The sequence below is a fragment of the Carlito syrichta genome, unplaced genomic scaffold, assembly GCF_000164805.1.
Source record: "Carlito syrichta isolate Samal-C Ts95f unplaced genomic scaffold, Tarsius_syrichta-2.0.1 Scaffold315355, whole genome shotgun sequence".
NCBI classification, from domain to species: Eukaryota; Metazoa; Chordata; class Mammalia; order Primates; family Tarsiidae; genus Carlito; species Carlito syrichta.
Window position 1 is genome coordinate 207,971 of NW_007259451.1, and position 21,969 is coordinate 229,939.

Sequence of the window (21,969 nt, forward strand, 5' to 3'; positions counted from 1 at the left end):
TCGACAAGTGGGACCTCATTAAACTGACAAACTTCTGCAAAGCCAAAGAAACCATCAAGAGAGCAGGGAGACAGCCCACAGACTGGGAAAAACTATTTGCCAACTCCATGTCTGACAAAGGCCTAACATCTTGGATCTACAAGGAACTCAAACGTGCTGAAAAGAAAAAAAACAAACAACCCCATTACAAAGTGGGCAAAAGATATGAACAGACACTTCACAAAAGAAGACATACGAGCAGCCAGCAGACACATGAAGAAATGTTCAACCTCACTGATCATCAAGGAGATGCAAATTAAAATTACACTGAGATACCACCTAACTCCAGTCAGAATGGCCATTATCAGTAACTCAAAAAATAACAGATGCTGGAGAGGATGTGGTGATAAGGGAACACTTATACACTGTCGGTGGGAGTGTAAACAACCTCTGTGGAAAGCAGTGTAGCAATTCCTAAAAGATTTTATCTCTTTAAACTCAAGTTTTACAAGTTCTTAACTACTGAGATCTTAACATGACTTGTGTCTGCAATGCCCTCCTTGGTCCTCCCTTCCCTCTGATTCCACAGCACTTTACACACATAGGCACTTACATCACGTCTTATCATGTGATGCTACAGTGATTTAGTCCTCTCACCCCACACTTTCCACAGAGGGCAGCATCTGTGCTTTCTCTTCTTTGAATCCTCAGGGCATATAGTGGGCCTAAATCACTGCTTATTGAACGAATGAATGAGTGACAGTCATGAAATGAGAAATAGGAAGGAAAGAAGTGATTTAATAACCATATCATCCTGCTTCAAGGTCGCCTGCTGTTTGCTGGATACAATGATTATACTATCAACGTCTGGGATGTTCTCAAGGGGTCCCGAGTCTCCATCCTATTTGGACATGAAAACCGTGTTAGCACTCTAAGAGTTTCCCCTGATGGGACTGCTTTCTGCTCAGGATCATGGGATCATACCCTCAGAGTAAGAGATGTTTTTCAATGTTCCTGTGTGTGAGAGGAGAGAGGAGGGGTGATAGGCCTTCTAAAACAGAGGGGTCAGAGTAAGCTAAGATGTGCTCACAGCCACAGAAAGAATGAGTTGCCGGGAAGGTAGTAAATGCCCTATCAATGCAGATATTCAAGATTAGACAACTATGTATTAACGTGTAATTGAGGGAACAGTTGGGCTTGATGGTCCAGCAGATTCCTTTTGGCCCTGTAAGTCTGATTCCTGGCCAGGTGTAGTGGCTCATGTCTATAATCCCAACACTTTGGGAGGCCAAAGTGAGAGGATTGCTTGAGCCCACAGGTTCGAGAGCAGCCTGGGCAACTTGGCGAGATCTCATCTTTACAATAAATCAAAATATTATCTGGGCATGATAGTGCACACCTGTATTTCCAGCTACTTGGAAGGCTGAGGCAGAAGGATCGCCTGAGCCCAGCAGGTCGAGGCTGCAGTGGCTGTGAGTCGTGCCGCTGTACGCCAGTCTGGGTGACGGAGTGAGACTCCAATTCAAAAAAAAAATAAGTCTGATTCCTGCAATTCTTGACTTTGGCAAACCACAGATAACCAGTCTCTCCTCCCTGTAGTGGGGCTCTTATTATTATTATTGACCTTGTCCATGACAGCACTTTGGGAGGCGGAGGCAAGAGTATTGCCTGAGCTCGAAACCAGCCTGGGCAATTTGGTGAGACCCCATCTCTACAGTAAATCAAAAAATTAGCTGGGTGTGGTGGCGCATGCCTATAGTTCCAGCTACTTGGAAGCCTGAGGTGGAAGGCTCACCCGAGTCCAGCAGGTCGAGGCTGCAGTGGCCATGAGCATGCCACTGCACTCCAGCCTGGGGGACAGAGTGAGACTCTAACTAAAAATAAAAATAAAAAAATAAAAATAAAGTTGGACAAATTTGTGGTATAATAGTTTTAAGATCACTGAATACAGAGTGAGGGAGGGGAAGGATTTTAAAGAAAGTCTTGAAAAGTAAACTGTCATTTGAGACTTTATATTGTCCCAAGATGTGGGTGTCTTTTCTAAAGAGGGTAAGTTAAGTAGTCTAGTTTTAGGATGAATAGATAAAAGAATGTTTTGCAAAGATCCTGAAACAAATAAAAAAGTCATTTGTGAGTTTCTCTTCCTGGGCAAGAATGTCCTAAATTAGTAAAGTCATGTTAATATACCTGGTCCACTCTCAGGGAGAAAGAGGGCCAGCTAGAAGCCCAAACTTCACCTGCATGCAGTCTACCTATATGGTAAATCCCCACTTGATCCTAACAACTCTAAAATAAAATAAAAATTCGACAAAAATTGAAATTATGCTGGAAAAAAATTATGTGCACAGTGGGTATGGGTGTTTTTGGTTCTCAATTGAAAAGCGTTAGTCCCTGGAAAGGAGGCTGCACATGCCCTATAGATGATTAATTCAGAGAGGGGAGGAGTCAGGCCCAAAGAAGCACCTTCGAGTTGCTAGGAGTAAAGTGTTAGCCTTTAAAGGCATGTGAGCACCCTATTTTGGATGGAGTATGTGTGTGCCTGTGCACATGTGTGGTTAGACTGATTTTATCTCTTTAAACCCAAGGTTTGCACGTTTTTAACTACTAGGGACTAAAAATTATCCATTTGTGTCTTCACAGGTCTGGGCTTAATCGTCTTCCCACAGTGCACACATGTATACCTAAGGATTTGAAGTCTTCACATATAACTAGCTAGTTCTTCTAGAGGCGCTTAGGGTTTATTGCAGTTTAGCTTAGGGAGCAACCCCATGGCTCAAAGTTCACTAAGCATCTCCAATATTACTCTTACAACTGCCACCCTGGAAATATCCTAGTGTGAGCCTTCAGCACTACAAGAATACCTTCAAATACAGTATTTTTCATTTGTGACACTTTTTAAAATGTATCTGTTTTTAAGGTTGTTCTAAGTTATACCAGCCTAAACTCATTCTGTTGTTACCAGTAGGCTTCAGCATTTAATATATTCCATATTATTTCTTTGAACCAATTTGTTTTTTAGAGCACTTTAAAGTCTGATTTTTCTTGGTGTGCATTGTGATGTCTGGAACCTTCCTCTGGAAGTGCTGGTTTTATGGACTGTCTGACCACTGCTAATTGGTCTGGGATAGAAGAAAATTTCAATTCCAAATGTAATTAGATAAAATCACTTTTTTTAGAATGTGTTTTTATTGTAAAAGTATCTTTTTCAGCCTCTTGTCCTGTTGTCTTTTTTGAGATAAAACAATTTTGTCTGTGTGAACTGCTGTAAATGAAGAGAGATGTGCATAAAATGGACAGGATGTTTGATTCATGAATTATGTGATGGTGTATCACTGTGTCACATGGACAGGGCATTTTCTCTGAATTGAGGGAAAAGTGAAAAGCTGAATGCTGTTTGTAACAAAATACTTCTGAGAGTAGGGAAAACTTCTGTGTGGGAACACAAGATGGTAAGCGTACTTAAAAACCTATTAATAGCATTAATGGAAGAATTTAGGCTAAAGTGGATTTTGCTCCTATAAATTATATTCATATGTATTGCATTGTAATTGTAATTACATATGCAGATTGATAGGTCTTGGATAATAATGTCTTTGTTCCTCTTATATTGAAAGAAAAATAATATTTAAAAAAATCTTGCCGGTCTCGGTGGCTCAGCCTGTAATCCCGTGCTTTGGGAGGCTGAGGTGAGTGGACTGCCTGAGCCCACGGGTTCAAGACCCGCCTGGGCAACTTAGTGGGACCTCATCTCTACAATAAATCAAAAAATCAGCCGGGCATGGTAGCGCATGCCTGTTATTCCGGCTACATGGAAGGCTGAGGTGGAAGGATCGCCAGAGCCCAGCAGGTCGAGGCTGCGGTGGCCAGGAGTGGTCACTGCACTCCAGACTGGGCGACAGAGTGAGACTCCAACTCAAAAAAAAAAAAAATCTTGTCTTTATTCAGCAGTTCCTTCTGGAAGATGCCAAGTGCTTTTTGTTACAGGATCCCTTCTTTTTTTTTTTTTTTTCCTTTAGGATGTAGTGGCTTATTCTTTGTTTTAGAAAACTCATTTAAAAAGATGTCATGCATTATTGAAGGGACTAGAAGGTCACTTCAGACACCAGACATCAATCCTGGGTGAGGCTTGCCCTGTGGGTGGTCTGGGGTCTGCTGATAACCAGGTCTTTGCTGTGTCTGAGAGCCATGTGTCCTGGACCGTCTGGTCTCCTTTCTTGGTCCTGCTCTAGTTCAGACCTTCTCCTGCTGGAAGTTCTGTCTGTGCAAGCCCAGCCCCAAGCCCTGCTCCCCAGAGAAGCCTGCCAGAGTTGGGCATAGCCATAGATCTGGTACTCCTGTAAACATCAGGGGATGTGCCAGGCACCCTCAAAACTACTTGTTCAGGTATTATGGTGGGCTGGTTGGTCAGAAATCCACCAGGCCAGCTTTTCCATTAACTCATTTTATTTTATTTACTTTTTTAAAAATTGAGATGGGGTCTTATGTTGTGCAGGCTGGACTTGAATTCTTGGGCTCAAGCAATCCTCCCACCTCAGCCTCCTGAGTAGCTGAGATTACAAGTGTGCACCATGCCTGGCTTCTGTCAACTGATACTAAATAAACATAATATTTATATTCAGTCATTTGCAGAGCAAACAGTTACTGAGGGTTTCACTACGCATCAGGATCTGGGATAAAGAGAGAAAGATAAAAGACATCTGCCTGCCTCCAACGAGCCCAGAGTTAGAGAGGAAACATGACCCAGATTGATCAGGGACTCGGGATGGACACGGTGTCTTCCCAGCTCCTGCCAGCTGCTGAAGGGGTCAGGTTCCAGAATGTGTCCCATGGGATTCCCAAGCTCTGCTCCAGAATGTTCCAGAGCATTCCTTGACCTCCTTGTGGCAGGATCCCCAGCTCTCTCTCCCACAGACCCTGTTTTGTCTTTGCACTCTGACCTGGGCCTTCTGGCTCCCAGAAGTGAAAGCAGATCAGGCAAAGGAAAGATCACCCAGACTCAGGGGAAGCAAATTCAAGGTTCTGTGTTTGGAGGGGTAGAAAGCATCTCCAGGATGTGTGCAAAACAGCCCATGAATTTTCAATAAAAATAGAGACTTTAAGGGCCCATGAAAGTACTCCATAGGACACTCACCCTGGGAGCAGTGAGCTCCTTCCCCTAGATGCATGTGCTCTCACAGTGGGTGTTAGTATTTACTGATGAGATATCTGACTTGGAATAGACTACACCATGGGGAGACTCTCAAGGGTAAACTCCAGGTAATATGTTGTATTTGCCAGATTAAAAATAATGCTGAGTGTAGTTAGTTTTATAATCAGTTTTTCATTTGTTTGGTTTCCACTCCCCCACGGAGTACTCAGGGTAAACCCACCAAGCCTATTGTAGTGAAGGGGCCAAAAGGATGTGTCCCCAGGGGGGCATAGCCTTGGGCAGCTGCATGCCACTGCACTCCAGCCTGGCCGACAGACTGAGACTCCAACTCAAAAAAAAAAATTATTGAGGACCTCAAATAACTTTTGTATCTGTGATACTTTCACCACATTATTAGTAGTCTCTGGAAAGCTCCTGAGGGAGAGTCAAATACACACTCCAAACATATCCCCAAAAAGGTCAGAATTATAAAACTAGTTCCTTTTCTTTCTTTCTTTTTTTGAGTTGGAGTCTCTGGAGTGCAGTGGCACACTGATGGCCACTGCAGCCTCGACCTACTGGGCTCAGGCGATCCTTCTGCCTCAGCATTCCAAGTAGCTGGAACTACAGGCATACGCCACCATGTCCAGCTAATTTTTTTTTATTTATTGTAGAGATGAGGTCTTACCAAGTTGCCCAGGCTGGTCTTGAACCCATGGGCTCAGGCAGTTGTCTCACCTTGACCTCCCAAGGTGCTGGGATTATAGGCATGAGCCACTGCACCCGGCCCCCTTTTCTTTTTTCTTTTTTCTTTTTTTTTTGAGTTGGAGTCTCACTCTGTTGCCCAGGCTGGAGTGCCATGGCACACTCACGGCCACTCCAGTATCAATCTGCTGGGCTCCAGCGATCCTTCCACCTCAGCCTTCCAAGTAGCTGGAACTACAGGCGTGTGCTACCACGCCCGGCTAACTTTTTATTTATTGTAGAGACGAGGTCTCGCCAAGTTGCCCAGGCTGGTCTGAAACCCACAGGCTCAGGCCAATCCACTCGCCTCGGCCTTCCAAAATGCTGGGATTACAGGCTGAGCCACTGAGCCTGGTGAAACTAGTCCCTTTTCAAGCCCTTCTGTGTGAGACCTCCCTGAGGCCAGCAAGGCCCTTGGAGGAGATTGGAAAAGAAGGAAGTGAGAGGGAGGCCCTCAGAGGAGGCCACAGAGGGGCACAGAGGCGATGGGAAGGGTAGAGACCAACTGGGGCCTGTAAACTGCTGAAACTCTTCAAAGAAGGATGCCTGGTAGGTTAGATTAATGGGCCAAGGCTGGTACCACATTGCTTGCCCAAGCCTGGGAGAGCTGACTGAGTAGAAATTTGCAGATCTTCCTTTCCCAAACCTGCTTCCTGAGAAAACTCATCCTGTCAACAGCAGGTTAAAGCATGACCCCTTCAGGCCCCTGCACTGGAGATCTGGACTGGGTAGGCCTGCAGTGGGCCAGGCATTCTGATGAGGCACTTTGGGAAACCCCCTGAGTGAATCTTCTCGTCTCTGTGGATGCTTTGTGAGGATGTGATGCTAAACCACTCGCCCTCTTATCCATGACGACAGAATCGGGTCACTCCTCAGGACATGCCTCCGACTCCTGTTTCTGGACAAGACTCAGCTGGAGCCAAGCTGGCCTTCGGGGTTGGCCAATTTCTGGAGGGGACTCTGACCTCCAATGGGCTGCCTCAGGACCCATTCTGGTGAAAGAAATGAAAGTATTTAATACGTTTGCATCATTATGAAAAGGATGCATGGTGGTTAGGGAGGAGTTGATTGATGGATACAGAATTACAGATAGGAGGAATAAGTTCTAGTGTTCTATAGCACCACAGGGTGACTATAGTTAACAAGAATTTATTGTGTATTTTCAAATAGCTAGAAGAGAGTATTTTGAATGTTCCTGACAATCTAAATAACAGAGAGAAGCACTCTAGGAGAAAATACTTATTGGAAAGTAGGGCACTGCAAGGGAATATGCATGCCATAGTAAACTACGTGCGTGTTCAGGGAGGTAAAGGAAGACAAGGGTTTTTGTTTTGTTTTGTTGTTTTTAAAATATATATGGGTACAATTCAGGGTTAGGTATACAAATGCTCATTATGCAAGTACCCTTGTTGATGAGTTGTGCCCGCCCCTCCCCTGGTAGTTTCCCACTACTGCCAATCCCTTTCTTATGGTATTATGATAGTTGTTCACAGTCTGCTTATGAGTGAGAACATGGGATACTCGGTTCTTTGTTTCTGTGATAGATCGCTCAGTATTATAGCCTCTAAGTCCATCCAAGTTGCTGCAAAGTTCATAATTTTGTCCTTCTTTATGGCTGTGTAATATTCCATCATGTATATGTGCCACATTTTTTTTATCCAGTCCTCTTTCGATGGGCAGCACCATTGGCTCCATAGTTTTTGCTATTGTAAATAATGCTGCAATAAACATGTATGTGCAGGTATCTTTTTCATAGAGTGATCTGAGTTCCTCCAGGTATATTCCCAGTGGGGGATTGTGGGGTCGTATGGGAGGTTGATTTTTAGATCTTTTAGGAATCACCACACTGTTTTCCACAGAGGATGTACTAGTTTACACTCCCACCAACAATGTAGAAGCACCTCTCCAGCATCTGTTCTTTTTTGAGTTTATTGATGATGGCCATCCTGACTGGAGTTAGGTGGTATCTCGGTGTGGTTTTAATTTGCATTTATTTGATGACTAGTGAGGCTGAGCATTTTTTCATGTATCAGTTGGCTGCTTGTATGTCTTCTATTGAGAAGTGTCTATTCATATATTTTACCCATTTTGTAATGGGGCTGTTTGTTTTTTTCTTCTTGGCACATTTGAGTTCCTTGTAGATCCTAGATGTTAGACCTTTGTCAGATATACAGTTGGCAAATATTTTTTCCCAGGCTGTGGGCTGTTTCCCCACTCTCTTAATGGTTTCTTTGGCTTTGCAGATGCTTGTCAGTTTGGTGAGGTCCCACTTGTCTATCTTATCTCTTATGGCATAGGCACTTAGGGTTTCTATCAGGAACTGGTTGCCAGTTCCAATTTCCATAAGGGTGTCTCCTGCGTTTTCTAAGGTTCTTATAGTTTGAGGTTTTACATTTGGGTCTTTGATATATTTAGAGTTGATTTTTGTGTCTGGTGAAAGGTAGGGCTCTTGTTTTAATCTTCTGCAGAAGACAAGGGTTTTGAAAGGAAAAACAAAATGAGGATTGCATAATTGTTTTGAAATAATTATCTTTGGCTATAAATATCATTAACAAGGGTCACACCAGTCTGATATCGGACAAGCAGTTGCCGGGCAGATGTCCTTGCAGAAGTATTTTTTGTGTAAGGCTACAATGGCCTTTGTGCAAGATTATGGTTTTGCAGAGTGCTTTATGATAGTTTTTGAAATTAAGTGCACAAGATGAGAACTCGCTCTTCATGGCCTTCCCTGGCTCTTTTTGTCATGTTTTTTTTTAAACACTAGTGACTCCACTTTGATTCTGACAATCTTCACATTCCCAACACAAACAATCAATGTTTGAGGAATGAATATGCTGATTACTGACTTGGTCATTACACATTTTATACATGATCAAAATATCACACTGTACTCCATAAATGCTGGAAGTGCCAAAGATATATACACATTTTAAGAGATGTTATCTATACATTACTTTTAGTTTGCCATAATCAGAAGTGTCTGTATGATGATGGTAACCACTTTGAGCACTTCTTGTAATTGCAGAAGTCAAATGTTACTTGTATTCATCTTTTGTTATAGTATATATTCAGTGTTACAATTTTAATACAGTTTTTTCCTTTCTTAAAATGTGTATACATGTTTGGCACCCTCTGCATATACAATTACTGTGTCATTTAAAAATGATTCTTAAAAATTAAAAAAAAAAAAATAGCCGGGCTCAGTGGCTCAGCCTATAATCCCAGCACTTTGGGAGGCCGAGGTGAGTGGATTGCCTGAGTCCGTGGGTTCGAGATCCGCCTGGGCAACTTGGTGAGACCTCATCTCTACAATAAAACAAAAAATTAGCCAGGTGTGGTAGCGCACGCCTGTAATTCCAGTTACTTGGAAGGCTGAGTGGAAGGATCGCCGGAGCCCAGCGGCCACTGCACTCCAGTCTGGGCAACAGAGTGAGACTCCAACTCAAAAAAAAATTTTTTTTTAATTTAATAGAATCAGAAAAATAAATGGTGCAGACCCTCTAGTAAGGAATGATGCTGTGGTTAATTTAAACCACATAAATAATTATGAACAACTTAATTGTAAGTATGGTATAAGCATTTATGTGAAGACCACAGGAAATGCCTATCTTTGAACCAAGATTATCTAAGCAACATACCACTTATGAATGCTTAACTTGGTCATAAACCAGGAACTATGAAGCAGAGATCACTGTTGCCTACCTGTATGTTTTCCAATCCTAGGTCTATACTTAAGAGAAATTAAAATATATGTCCACACAAAAACTTGAACACAAATGTTCATAGTGCATTATTCATAACAGCCAAAAGTGGGAACAACCCAAATTTCAACAACGATGAATAAGCAAAATGTGATATATCCATACAATGGAATATTATCCAGCAATAAAAAAAGAATGATACATGCCACAACATGGATGAAACTTGAAAACATTGTGCCAAGTGAAAGAAACCAGAGACAAAGGGCCACATGTATGATTCCATTTATATGAAATGTCTGAATAAGTAAATGTATAAAGACAGAAAGTAGATTAGTGGCTACTTAGGACTGGAGGTAAAGAGCGACTGCTAATAGGCACTGAGTTTCTTTTGGGATAATGGAATTAGATAGTGTGATGATTGCACAGCTATAAATACACTAAAAACCACTGAATTATATGCTTCAAAGGGACAGATTTTATGGTATATGAATTATATTTCTATAAAGCTGTTATTTAAAACATGTTTCTGGAAAAAATAATAGGCAGTCACTAACTATTTTCAATATTTCAAAAAAAACCACCAGAAGTCATATAGGTAAGCCTTACCAATATGTCATGTTTGGTTTGGGCTAAAAGTGGGGCAAGTGCATGGTAACCCTTGCTCCTTCACACAAATAAAAGCTTCTTGGTAATGGCAAGCTTTTACTATGTGCCAGGCACTATGCTCAACACTTTGCATACGTCAACTCATGTAATCCTTGGAACAGCCCTATGATGCAGACACTTCGTTAGCTCCGTTTTTTTAGGTGAGGAAGTTGAGGGTAGGAGATTGAATAAACTTGCCCATGGTTGCAGAGCTTTCAAGTTGCAGAGCCAGGATATTAACCAAGTCTGAGTGAAAATTGCCTCCTTGGATTTTATGGATTGGAAATTCTGTGTGGAGGCTAATTTATTAACTTGTTGTTTAGTTTTACTGATAATTATTAAGAGTTACCAATAGCAGTGTGAGAGGACTTACCACTCACTCCCAAGCTACTCCAAATCTAAGAGAAAACTCTGCTTGCTGTTAAGTATAATGTTCAAAAAACTCATGACTCTTTGGCAAACAAAACATAAACATGTATCCAAACTTTTAATTAACTCATTGATAAATGAGGGAACCAGTTAGATGTAAAAACCAGTTCAAATGGGACTCTGAAATACAGACATTTATATTTTGACAAAATTCATTTGGCTCTCTATAACAGGAATCATTTGCACTGGCAGATTAGGCTCTCAGTGTAACATCAGCCAACTCAGCCTTTATGAGGAGAATTTCATATCATTGAGCCCATACATGTGCTCTATCCCTGCTGCCATGACCTCTTTGCCCATGGGCCCTTTGAGCAAACACTACAACAGTTGGGTAGAGAGGCCGTCTGACATCCACAGAGCACGTAATTTTGTCTTCTTGATTCAGAGTCTCCTCTGTAGTGGTCTCTGTATTCATGTGGGACATGAACATCTTCACAGTCTGTGCCCATTCACAGTGGTCCAGTCACATACTTCTTCCCAAGATTTTCTTGTTACCAGGCTTCCAATCCTGTTCCTTTCAAGGCCCTGACCACCCAGCCAGTCTATCAACAATTGCCCATGAGTTAATGTAGGTCTGTACTCTGGTCATCTCTCCCTCCAAGCATAGTGGATAACCAAATATATGGCTTGAATTTCTGCCCCCTGGGAATACTTTCCTTTACCACTGTCCTTCACAGTCACCCTGTGTGAGTTTGAGTGAATCCTGCAGCTGTCTACTTTCATGTTGCATCAGCACATCATATAGACCCATTCAGACTTTAGGTCCTTCTCCCCAGTCAGCTGGTCATAAGCAACATCACAAGAGGCCATGGCCATGGAATAAGGAAGAGGAGGCAAAGACACAGGATTTGGTGGTGAAGGAGTCTGAGCCACCTGCTCATATAACTTACTTGTACCTTCTGAACCTGTTTAAGCTTGGCCTCTAATATACTGCTATTTGATGATAGGTTGCAGCTTTGTACGTCCAACTTTATGGCCCAGTAGGTCAGATGACATCCAGTTCATGATGGGAGCTCAAGCTTTATGGTCACCTGATATCCCATTGTTAAGCCCTCATCCTCTATCCAGGCCCAGTAGCAAGCCAGAACCTACTTCTCAAAAGGAGATTAGTTATCTTCAGAAAAGGGTATAGATTTGCTTCAAAATTCTAGAGGTCTGCGCTGTCTCCTATTAGTACTTGCTGTACAGCAGCCCTGCTGAACACTTCAGATACCTCTGGATCTGTTGCATCATAAGACCCAAGTGGTAGAGAAGCTCTACTGCAGCCTGAACCTTTTGCAGAGCTTTCTCTTATCCTGATCTTCAATCCACCACCCTGTCATATCCGTTGAAATAGCACACTTAAATGTGGTATATGTTGCCTCCAAGATCCAAAATGGCCTACTGCTACAGATTAAATGTTAGTGTCCTCTCAAAATTCATAGGTTGAAACCCTAGCCCCCCAATGTGATGGTATTAGGAGATGGAGCCTTTGGGAGGTGATTAGATCATGAGAGTGGAGCCCTCATGAATGAGATTTTTGTCCTTATGGAGACTCCAGAAAGCTCCTTTGCCCCTTCTACAATGTGAAAACATAGTAAGAAGGCTGCTGTCTATGAACCAGGAAGTAGACCTTCACCAGACGTAAACACTACCTTTTGTACTTTTCAGTCAACAGAACCATGAGAAAGAAATTTATGTTGTTTATAAGCTACCCATTCTATGGAATTCTGTTACAGCAGTCAGACTAAGACACCTACCACGCATTGTGCCTCGTTTTCCTTGTAGTGATGCAAGCTGCAACAACTCATCTTTCACCCTAGAAGGATATTTCAACATGCTCCAGCCCGTTGAATCCCCATCACTTTTAGTACCAATCCAGCATCAGTCTGGGTCCAATCCGGAGAAAGAAGCCATAGAGTAATATGAACAGGGCACGTTCAATATAAAAGGTATTAACTCTGTCAGGGGATTGGAGTAATGAGGGATTGGTCAATAAAAAGTAAAGAGAACTCTAAGCAATATAGGAATGGTAGTACAAGAAGCAGCCACTGTCCTGCAACTGAACACTCCTTCAACTTCTATTATAGTGATAATTAAATTGTACTATAATGGTCCATTCCTTGTCTCCACCCATCACCAGACTGTAGGGTCTCTGAGGTCAGGGACCATGTTTCTTGTTCTCCATTTTTTATCGACAACACAAAGATGGGTAGTCCTAGAGCACTCCAAAGGCTCTGACTGAACGTGAGTGCATGAATGCATGTAGCCAATATTGGCACTCTGGCAGTCCCCAGGAAAATTAGCCTGTTTCCTGCTACACATGCCGGACCCGGGGAAAGGAATCTCCAACACACACCCAGATGCTTCTGTCCAGTCTAGAGATGCTGACAATGCAGCAGAGGAGCCGTCTGTGCAGCGCTGTGCATAGCCTTTGTCAAGTTCGCCTTAAGAAGAGGCAGGGCCAGTGGGCTCAAACCTGTAATCCCAGTACTTTGGGAGGCCAAGGCGAGAGGATTGCCTGAGCCCAGGGGTTCGAGACCAGCCTATGCAATTTGGTGAGACCTCGTCTCTTCAATAAATCAAAAAATTAGCCCGGCGTGGTAGCACGCACCTGTAGTTCCGGCTACTCGGAAGGCTGAGGCAGAAGGATCGCCTAAGCCCAGCAGGTCGAGGCTGCGGTGGCCGTGAGCGTGCCACTGCCCTCCAGCCTGGGCGACAGAGTGAGACTCCAACTCAAAAAATACAAAGAGAAGTCCAGCCCGACTTCCCAAACTTTCCGCGGAGGTTCTTAGTCCCCGGGGCTGGGCTAAACATAACCCCAGACTCTGGCTCTGCTCCTGACTGCTATGTGAGCACGCCGCCCCTCCGGGCCTCGCCTTGGGGACCGTCACAGGTGCAGGTGGGATTCCATCAAAGGCTCCTCTCCAGGCCTAGAAACGCAAGTCCGGCGGGGCGGGGCACGGCAGCCCCACCCTGGGGGCGGCACGGCCGGGTCTAGAAAGCAGACAGAGGCCCGGGCTCCCGGCAGAGGCCGGGCCATGGCCGACCCGCTGGAGGAGCGTACCGCGCGGCTGCTGGCTGACTACCTGGAGTACTGCGCCCGGCCGCCCGGCAGCCCCGAGCCGCGGCCGTCCTCGCCCGAGGCCGCCGTGCTGCGCTCCACGGCCGCCAGGCTGCGGCAGCGGCACGCCTCCTTCTTCTCGGCCTTCGTTGACTACCCCGGGAGCCGCGTGGACCTGACGGCGCGGATGGCCGATGCCGTGCTCTCTGGCAGCCGCGACCTCAGCTGGGGCCGCGTGGTGACGCTCGTGACCTTCGCGGGGACGCTTCTGGAGCGAGGACCGCTGCTGCCCGCCGGGGGGCAGCAGCGGGGCTTCAGGCCCCGGCGGAAGAAGGAGGAGGGCGACGTTGCGCGGGACTGCCAGCGCCTGGTGGCCTTGCTGAGCGCGCGGCTCGCGGGGCGGCACCGCGCCTGGCTGCAGGCTCAAGGCGGCTGGGTGAGCACCCCGCGGCGCGGGCGCGCAGGGACGCCGGGCGGGGCGGGCAGCCGCGGACGCGCCCACGTGGCGGCCCCCGGGGCGAGAGAAGAAGCGCGCGGTTCAGCGGGACCGGACTGTTCGGTGCGAAGTCCGGGCTTTTTCTGTCCTGGCACTCAGACGGGCAGGAGGCGGCCTTGCTCGACGGCTGTCTGGTGAGCCCCTTCGGAAGCACCCGTGCAAGACTCGGTCTGCACTCTCTGACCTGGGCCTAGCCCGCCCTCGGAGGTCCGGATGCTTTGCTCCTATAGAGATGTCCAACTAATAAAGTCAACAGTGGCGTGGCCCCGCCGGGTGGGGTTTTTCGCCATCTTTTATTTATTTTATTTATTTGTTTTTTGAGTTGGAGCCTCACTCTGTCGCTCAGGCTGGAGCGCAGTGGCGCACTCACGGCCACCGCAGCCTCCTTCCGCTGGGCTCAGGCGATCCTTCAGCCTCAGCCTTCCAAGAAGCTGGAACTACAGGTGCATGCCATCACGCCCTGCTAATTTTTTTGATTTGTTGTAGAGACGAGGTTTCACTAAGTTGCCCAGGCTAGTCTCGAACTCCTGGGCTCAGGCAGTCTTCCCGCCTCGGCCTCTCAAAGTGCTAGAATTACACATCTCTCAGGAGGAACCGAGGCCAGAAGGGTTGGGAGGTGTGCGTGGTCACCCAGTGGTGATTCTTTAACTGCGAATGGGCTGCACTTGGACCTCTGTGGGGGAAGTTTCCAGGCACCCTGGCTTTCCGCTTTAAATCCTTATTCTCTTTGGTCTAGGCTAGGGGGACAGGCCCTTGGCCTGTCGCTCCTACAGCCTACTGTCAGGGCAAGCCACACTTTGGTTAGCCCACCACATATCTCACAGGTTCTGAGCTAGACCTCTTCTCTGTTTCTTTCTTCTCCTTGGAGAATCAACGACTGAAGTGACCCATGTTATTGAAGAAATGTAGCCAAACTATCAAAACCAGCATTTTAAGTTTTTTGTTGTTTTTTTTTTTTTAGCCTCCTATGGTGATGAAGTGGGCTCTATTTGAAGAGGGAAGGTAGTATGAAGTGTTGGCATTAACTCCTGCATCGTTCATGGTGCTTGTGTTGGTCTTAAGCTTTCTGGGCCTGTGAACTCCTGTCAGCTGCCTTTCTGAGAACCCCACCTGAGCCCTGTTTTAATAAGGCTGGCCCCTAGGGGATCTCTGCACCTAAAGAAGCAACTGGGGGGGGGGCATTGTTTTCTGTTTTCACTTTGTGGCTAGCCAACATTGACTAAAGCATAATCCCGTAACATCAAGAAGCCAGAATTTTCAAATTGAGTAAATGGATTCACTCTCATTTCACCAGCTGTAGTCAAAAAGCCACAGCCTAGAGCTCAGTTTCCTTCCTAAATGGAACTGCTTGCTTTATTTATTATCTCAGGTGATAACTTTTCAGTCTAGTGACTTGACACTTTCCCAGATGACATCCATCCTTTGCTCAGAAAAAAGCATGATAGAGTAGTCCATTCCTCTTGGCTTTGAGTCCAAATATTATTGTTCCTGCTCTAAGTAACAAAGTTAAAGGATTACTTCTATGTTGGCCTACCTCTTACCAATCCTTTCTTGTCAAAGATTCCTAATTACAGGTTGCCAATGGGCCAGAAATTCCTTTCTTTACTCTTTAATTCTAAGAGTTATTTTACTATCTAATCTGGAAACTGTGCATTCTGAGTTCAGGATTTGAGCATCATGCCACAATCTAATTCTTCTTTCTCCCCCTTGTAGGATGGCTTTTGTGTCTTCTTCAGTACACCCTTACCACTAACTTTTTGGAGAAGACTGCCGGTTCAGGCGTTTGTGTCATGCCTTTTAGCAATGGCCTTCATCTATTTTTTCTGGACACGATTATTATGAGTTTTGAAAGTTTTAACCCATTTCTACCTGCCTAACCGTGACCAGCTAAGTGACAATTGGAGATGTGAGAACAAGAACTGAAGTAACCCGCCTTTCCTGAGACATTCTTGTCTGAATGCTGGCAAGGAGTCCTGAGGTGATTGTTTGGCCAGTGTTTTAACTCATGACAAGTTCCAAAGATGCTAGGACAAGCATGCAAATGCTTCCTCTTTGAGTGGGGGAAGTGGAGAGTCTGAAGGCTTCAGAGAATTGCAAAAGAAACTGCATTCCCTTAAATGGGCAATAAGATGCTACTTGCTAAAAATTGGATAAGGGTGATTATGAACCTATCATCTATCCATGACTCCATGCTCTGCTGCTAATTTTAATCACGGCCATATAGTTCAGAGGCAAAATGATCTCCAAAGCAGTCTAAGTCCCAGTTTGACAAGGAATGTAGTATCAAAAACTTTTATAAGGAATTCTCCAAAATGTAGTTCTTTGAAACCAGATCCTTTGAAATCTAATTTCTGGGACTTCTAGGCTTTTCAATTTAATATATTTATTTATTTCTCTGACTTCAATAAATTGTTAAATAACTTCAAAGTTTTTAATAAATTTATCTTTAAAAAAAAAAAAACTTAGTTGGCGTTCCTGATTCAATAAGCCCTTATTCTTAGGAGTAACTTGAATTGATGCCAATTTCTGTTTTTATTGTCTTCTTAGATATACAACATGTAGCAATGCTTTATTTTAAACTTTTAATCAACACAAGCATATAAAAAGTCCTTCCTCTTTTCTACCTTCCTTTCTGCAGTCAACCCATCACTGCAAAGGTGGTTGACAGTGCGGTATCCCTCAGGCCTTGCTGACCATGATTATATGTGCATTTTTATAAAACTTTACCTGCTCTTCTGACTTAATCTCACGTGCTCCTTCTCTTCAGAACACACAGCTCTGCATCACTGCTCTGAATGTTGCAGCGATCCTCCACTATGGCAGGATAAGCTGATTTGGCTCTCCTTCCATTACTGTGTATTTTAGGATATTTCTCCTGTTCAGAATTATTGAAAATGTTGCATGTAATTATGTTGGTAAAAGAATCCTAGAAAGAGAATCTGAGTCCCAGTTTGTATGAATTAAAATTCGGCTACTACCAAGTTATTATTCAAAATAGGTTCTCCCAGCCCAGGTTAACACCAAGTAAGAAAATGCTTCACTTTTCACTCTTGCCAATGTTGGATCATCCTAAATGTTTACCTTTATGGCTTTTGGGGTTTGGGTCTTCTTTAGGGAGGTCATCCTTGTCCCAAGACTGTAAAAAGTATTCTATGCTCTTGGTTACTGATGCATTCTGGAATTATTTTGGTATAGTATGATGCTGGACTCATTTCTTCTGAAAGAAAATTTGGAGTAGATCTTCCAATATTTTTCATTGACAGTTCTTTTTTCCCATGTTGATGTGGACGTATTCTTTATTCTACTGATTTATCTTTTTGTCTGCTGATAGCACACTGTCTTAACTATGTGTCCCCAGTACATCTGAATATCTGATGATCAGCCTAATCCCTTCCCCTACCATTGCTCGTTTTCAAAAAAAATCCTTGGCTATTTTAGTGTGTAGTGTAAGATGAATTTTTTAAATCAACTTATAAGGCTGAGGCGGAAGGATCGCCGGAGCCCAGCAAGTCTAGGCTGCGGTGACCGGGAGCGGCCACTGCACTCCAGTGTGGGTGACAGAGTGAGACTCCAACTCAAAAAAAAAAAATACAAAAAGAAAATCAACTTATAAAGAGTTACTCAGACATTGCTTTAGGATTTTGATCAGAATGGAATTGGATCAATTTGGAAATATGTGGTATCTTTACAGTGTCTTCTCTTTCAAGAACGTGAACTCCTGCTTCATTTATGCAAGTCTCTTACAGTTTTCTTTATATAGGTTCTCTGTACATTTAGATGTTTTCCAACTCTTTGGCGTCTGCAGCTACTGGGAATGGAGTCTGTAAAGGGTGTTGTTTGCCTTCCCAAAACCATTTCCTTTTGTGATGGCAGCTCAGTTTTCTCACAGTTGTTTTTTTTTTTGAGTTGGAGTTTCATTCTGTCACCCAGACTGGAGTGCAGTGGCCGCTCCCGGCCACTACAGCCTCGACCTGCTGGGCTCGGCGATCCTTCTGCCTCAGCCTTCCAAGTAGCCGGAACTACAGGTGCGCGCTACCACGCCCGGCTAATTTTTTGATTTATTGTAGAGATGAGGTCTCGCCAAGTTGCCCAGGTGGGTCTCGAACCCATGGGCTCAGGCAGTCCACTCACCTCAGCCTCTCAAAGCGCAGGATTACAGGCTGAGCCACTGAGCCCAGCTTTCTCAGTTTTCTACCCATCCTTTGTTCTTAGACCATATGGCTCTGGTGGGGTTGACTCCTTCCCCTTTCACCACACCCCAAGATCAGGAACATAACCCATATCTGACCTAGCAGAGCCCATTCCAAAGCAAAGCTGAAGGATTCAATTCTAGGGATTTTTTTTCTGACCTGTCAGAGGAGAGATTTCTCTGCTGCATGGAGAGAGCCTGCCACTTAGAGAATACCACACAGAAGGAAAGGGTTCAAAGAATCGGGAGCAGGACAAGGTATGGTGATACAGTTCTGGTGACATCGCTTAAATCTCACCTTTTGGCTGTGCCTAAAGCTACTTGGGACTCAATCAGTTTTCTTTTCTATGTAAACCAATTTTTGTTACAAGTGAAACTCAATTCGGTCTTGAGTCCCAGAGTCCATTTTCCCCTGTTACATTTGTTACTTGATTTTGGCTGCCATAAAAATAAACTTAATGTAGCTTCTAAATCTGATTATTTTGAACCTCCATTAGCTCCAATCTTTTTCAACACACCTCACTTTCTCTTTCCTAGTTATGTAAGTTCATGAATGGTAGTGATAACTGTTCCGTAGCAGAATTCCCTTGGTTTCTGGTCTGCTGGTGGCCACCTATTTTTCTAGCACTCTTCTTCACTTTAGTATTTTAGGGAGAAGGAGATGTGGAGACATTGCTTAAACCGTAATTCATCCCAGATTCTCTCAGATTATTTGAGTCAATTACAGATCAGACGCATCTGTGTTCATCCTCGGTGGTAAGAACCCATCTCCGAAGGGTAAATCAGTGTCAGAGAGTGGTTATACTAGAATGTCTAGCCACAAGAAGGAAGCTTTAATTTTCCCATGTGGCAATCACTTCATTGTTTTCTAGCATGTGGATTCTTGTTTCACAACCTAAGTCATTCTGGGCTCAAAAGAGAAAACATGGTGAGTGCTATGTAGCACTAGTTGCTGTGACTGTTCTGGCACAGCCTGCAAGTCGTAGGTCTCTCCACCCCAATAGCACTTCTCAAGCAGTGACAGTTCTGAAGTCTTGACAACCGGGACTTTCCACCTGATGCCTGCCCCACATCTACTTTGAAGGATAATGTTATCTTCTCTCAAGTGTTTCCTGCATCTCTAGCTTGTAGCTGGGCACTTCTAGGTAAATGCTATTTGCTTCCAACACAGTTGTGCTTTCCCTATGACCTTGGAGCCCATTTGGACCTGTCCCCTCAGCTTCCTGCATTGTTTCCCCACCCACACCAGTGTCATTCCCAGAACACCGTCTTTCCCTCTGTTAATCAGAGTGTTCTCCATTCTTCCTCTAGCAGCCTTTCCTGGCCCCACATTCCCTTAGGACCTTAAAAACTCCTTCCATTTCTCTCTGAGCACGTTTTATGCTTACATACCCCCAAAGCCACCTGCCATTTTCCCTGAGGTATACTGTTATGGTCCGAGTAATGCTCGACTGTCCCCTTGATATCAATAAATCAAAGGGCCAGGGAACTGGTAGAAAGAAGTTTATTTCCGAGTTCAAATTCAGGGAGCAGAGCCGGACTCGAGGTCTTTCTAAAATGGTTCTGCTCCCCCTCGAGGCTTTTACAGTTCACTTTTATAGTCCAGGGTTGTCGGTGCCTATACATTACCCACGTGACCAGCAGAGCATTGTACAGAACTTACAGCGGCATTTTATTTAGATAGTGAAATTTAAAGAAAGTTTACAAACTTCTTTACATTGCAAAAGTTATGCATTGCAAAAGTTATGCAAATCACAAGACATTGATACTACATAGTTCAAAGAAAGGGAGTAAATAGGGATTTACATCTTTGGGCATAGTCTGCTGGGAAGTCAAGGAAGCTTCTTACTGGGAGTGCATAGAGGACAAGGGGGCTCTCAGTAATGTGCTCAGGAATGTGCAGGAGTGCTTGAATCCCCACCATGCCCTTCTCTAGGGGCTGTGGCAATATGGAGGGACACTAGTAGGTCTCTGTATCAATACTAGTAAAACACTTCTCAGGGACAGATCCTTGTTCGAAAATCTCAATGGATTCCTCATTGCCTAAGATGGAAACAGTCCAAATCCCCTGGACTGGCTTTGGATGTTTCCCCGTATTCCTCCCAGTCCATCCTGCTATCCTCTGAATTCATGTGTATCTTGTCAACCTTTTTTTGTTCATGCCATTTCTCCAGCAAGGCCACTGTTTCCCCACCATCTCTTACACTTGTTGAAATACTGCAGCACATATATTAAACTTTTATCTTAGTGGAGTTTGAAGAGAACATTCTCCCTCTCTGCGCTAAGCACTGTCTATACTCCATAGTTGGCTTAAATGACTGCTTCCTTTCCTTACCACCCCATTCTCTTCTTTCAACTCCCTCAAACGGGCTGTAAATTATTGAATGAAGCACAAATTCCTGTTTTCTACCACCCTTGACTCATTATCAACACAAAGCCAAGCTTCTATGGTGTTTAGATACTTAGTAATGAACTTAATAATGACCTTGTTATCTTTTTAATGGCCCTCAGGTGCACTCAATCACATTAATCATTATGCTGCATGCATGCACAGTTGTCTTATTTATTTTTAATGAATTAAGAACCATAAACCCATCACTCAATATAAAAACTGGAGCCTTGACAAAACATATCTAGGCCTGTGGTCTCTTCTAAACCCTTGCCTCTGCAAGCACTTACAACTACAAAGTGGGACAGGTGCAGTGGTTTACTCTGTAATCCCAGCACTTTGGGAGACTGAGGCAGAAGGATTGCTGGAGCCCAGGGGTTTGAGACCAGCCTGGGCAACGTGGCAAGTACTCATCTCTACAAAAAAAAAAAAAAAATTAAAAAACTTAGCTAGAGCTGAGGTGAGTGGATTGCCTGAGCCCGCGGGTTCGAGGCCCGCCTGGGCAGCAAGACCTCATCTCTAAAATAAATCAAAAAAATCAGCAGAGCATGGTAGCACATGCCTGTAATTCCAGCTACTTGGAAGGCTGAGGCAGAAGGATCATCGGAGCCCAGCAGGTCAAGGCTGCGGTGGCCGGAAGCGGCCACTGCACTCCAGTCTGGGCGACAGAGTGAGACTCCAACTCAAAAAAAAAAAAAAACTTAGCTAGAAATGGTAGCATGCACCTGTAGTCCCAAATACTTGGTAGCATGGGTGGGAGATGGCCTGAGCCTAGGAGGTCGAGGGTACAGTGAGCCATGATTGTGCCTCTGCACTCCAGCCTGGGCAACAGAGTAAGACCCTGGCTCAAAAAGAAAAAAAAAAAAAACTACAACTTGAAGTGCCACATTGTGAGAGCACACAAGGCAGGGATTCACACAGATGGAGAATTCTGGCCAGGCCTCCCGGGGCTGGGATGTTTGAGTCCCGGAAGGAGTGGAGAACCCTGAGGAGCAGAGAGAAGGCGGGAAGCAAGGGGCTGATGGAAACCCAGAAGGAGCAGGGCTTTAAGAGTCAGGCTCCTTAACGTCATAGGATGGAAGCTGCAGGCCTGATTAGGGCTGGACTGCTTTCTGACTGACCCACAGCACTCCTGCCTGGAGTGTGGGTTCCCTTTCTTCCCACTGGATCTTTTTTTTTTTTTGAGTTGGAGTCTCACTCTGTCGCCCAGACTGGAGGGCAGTGGC

General features: G+C 44.5%; 2 protein-coding genes across 2 annotated transcripts in view; both read left to right on the plus strand.

Moving 5' to 3' along the window:
- Positions 1–3,293, plus strand: part of GNB5 (G protein subunit beta 5) — a 29,776-nt gene extending 26,483 nt beyond the window's left edge. Inside the window, exons 9-10 of the mRNA XM_008072593.1 lie at positions 804–970; positions 2,620–3,293. Coding sequence (XP_008070784.1) covers positions 804–970; positions 2,620–2,631 — 179 coding nt within the window. The 3' untranslated portion in view covers positions 2,632–3,293. The remainder of the gene's footprint in view (positions 1–803; positions 971–2,619) is intronic.
- Positions 3,294–13,646: 10,353 nt separating this feature from the next.
- Positions 13,647–16,055, plus strand: BCL2L10 (BCL2 like 10). Its single transcript, XM_008072581.2, has 2 exons — positions 13,647–14,105; positions 15,879–16,055. Exons 1-2 carry the CDS (start codon positions 13,647–13,649, stop codon positions 16,005–16,007), a joined length of 588 nt encoding a protein of 195 aa, XP_008070772.1. The 3' UTR covers positions 16,008–16,055.
- The last annotated feature ends 5,914 nt before the right edge of the window (positions 16,056–21,969 follow it).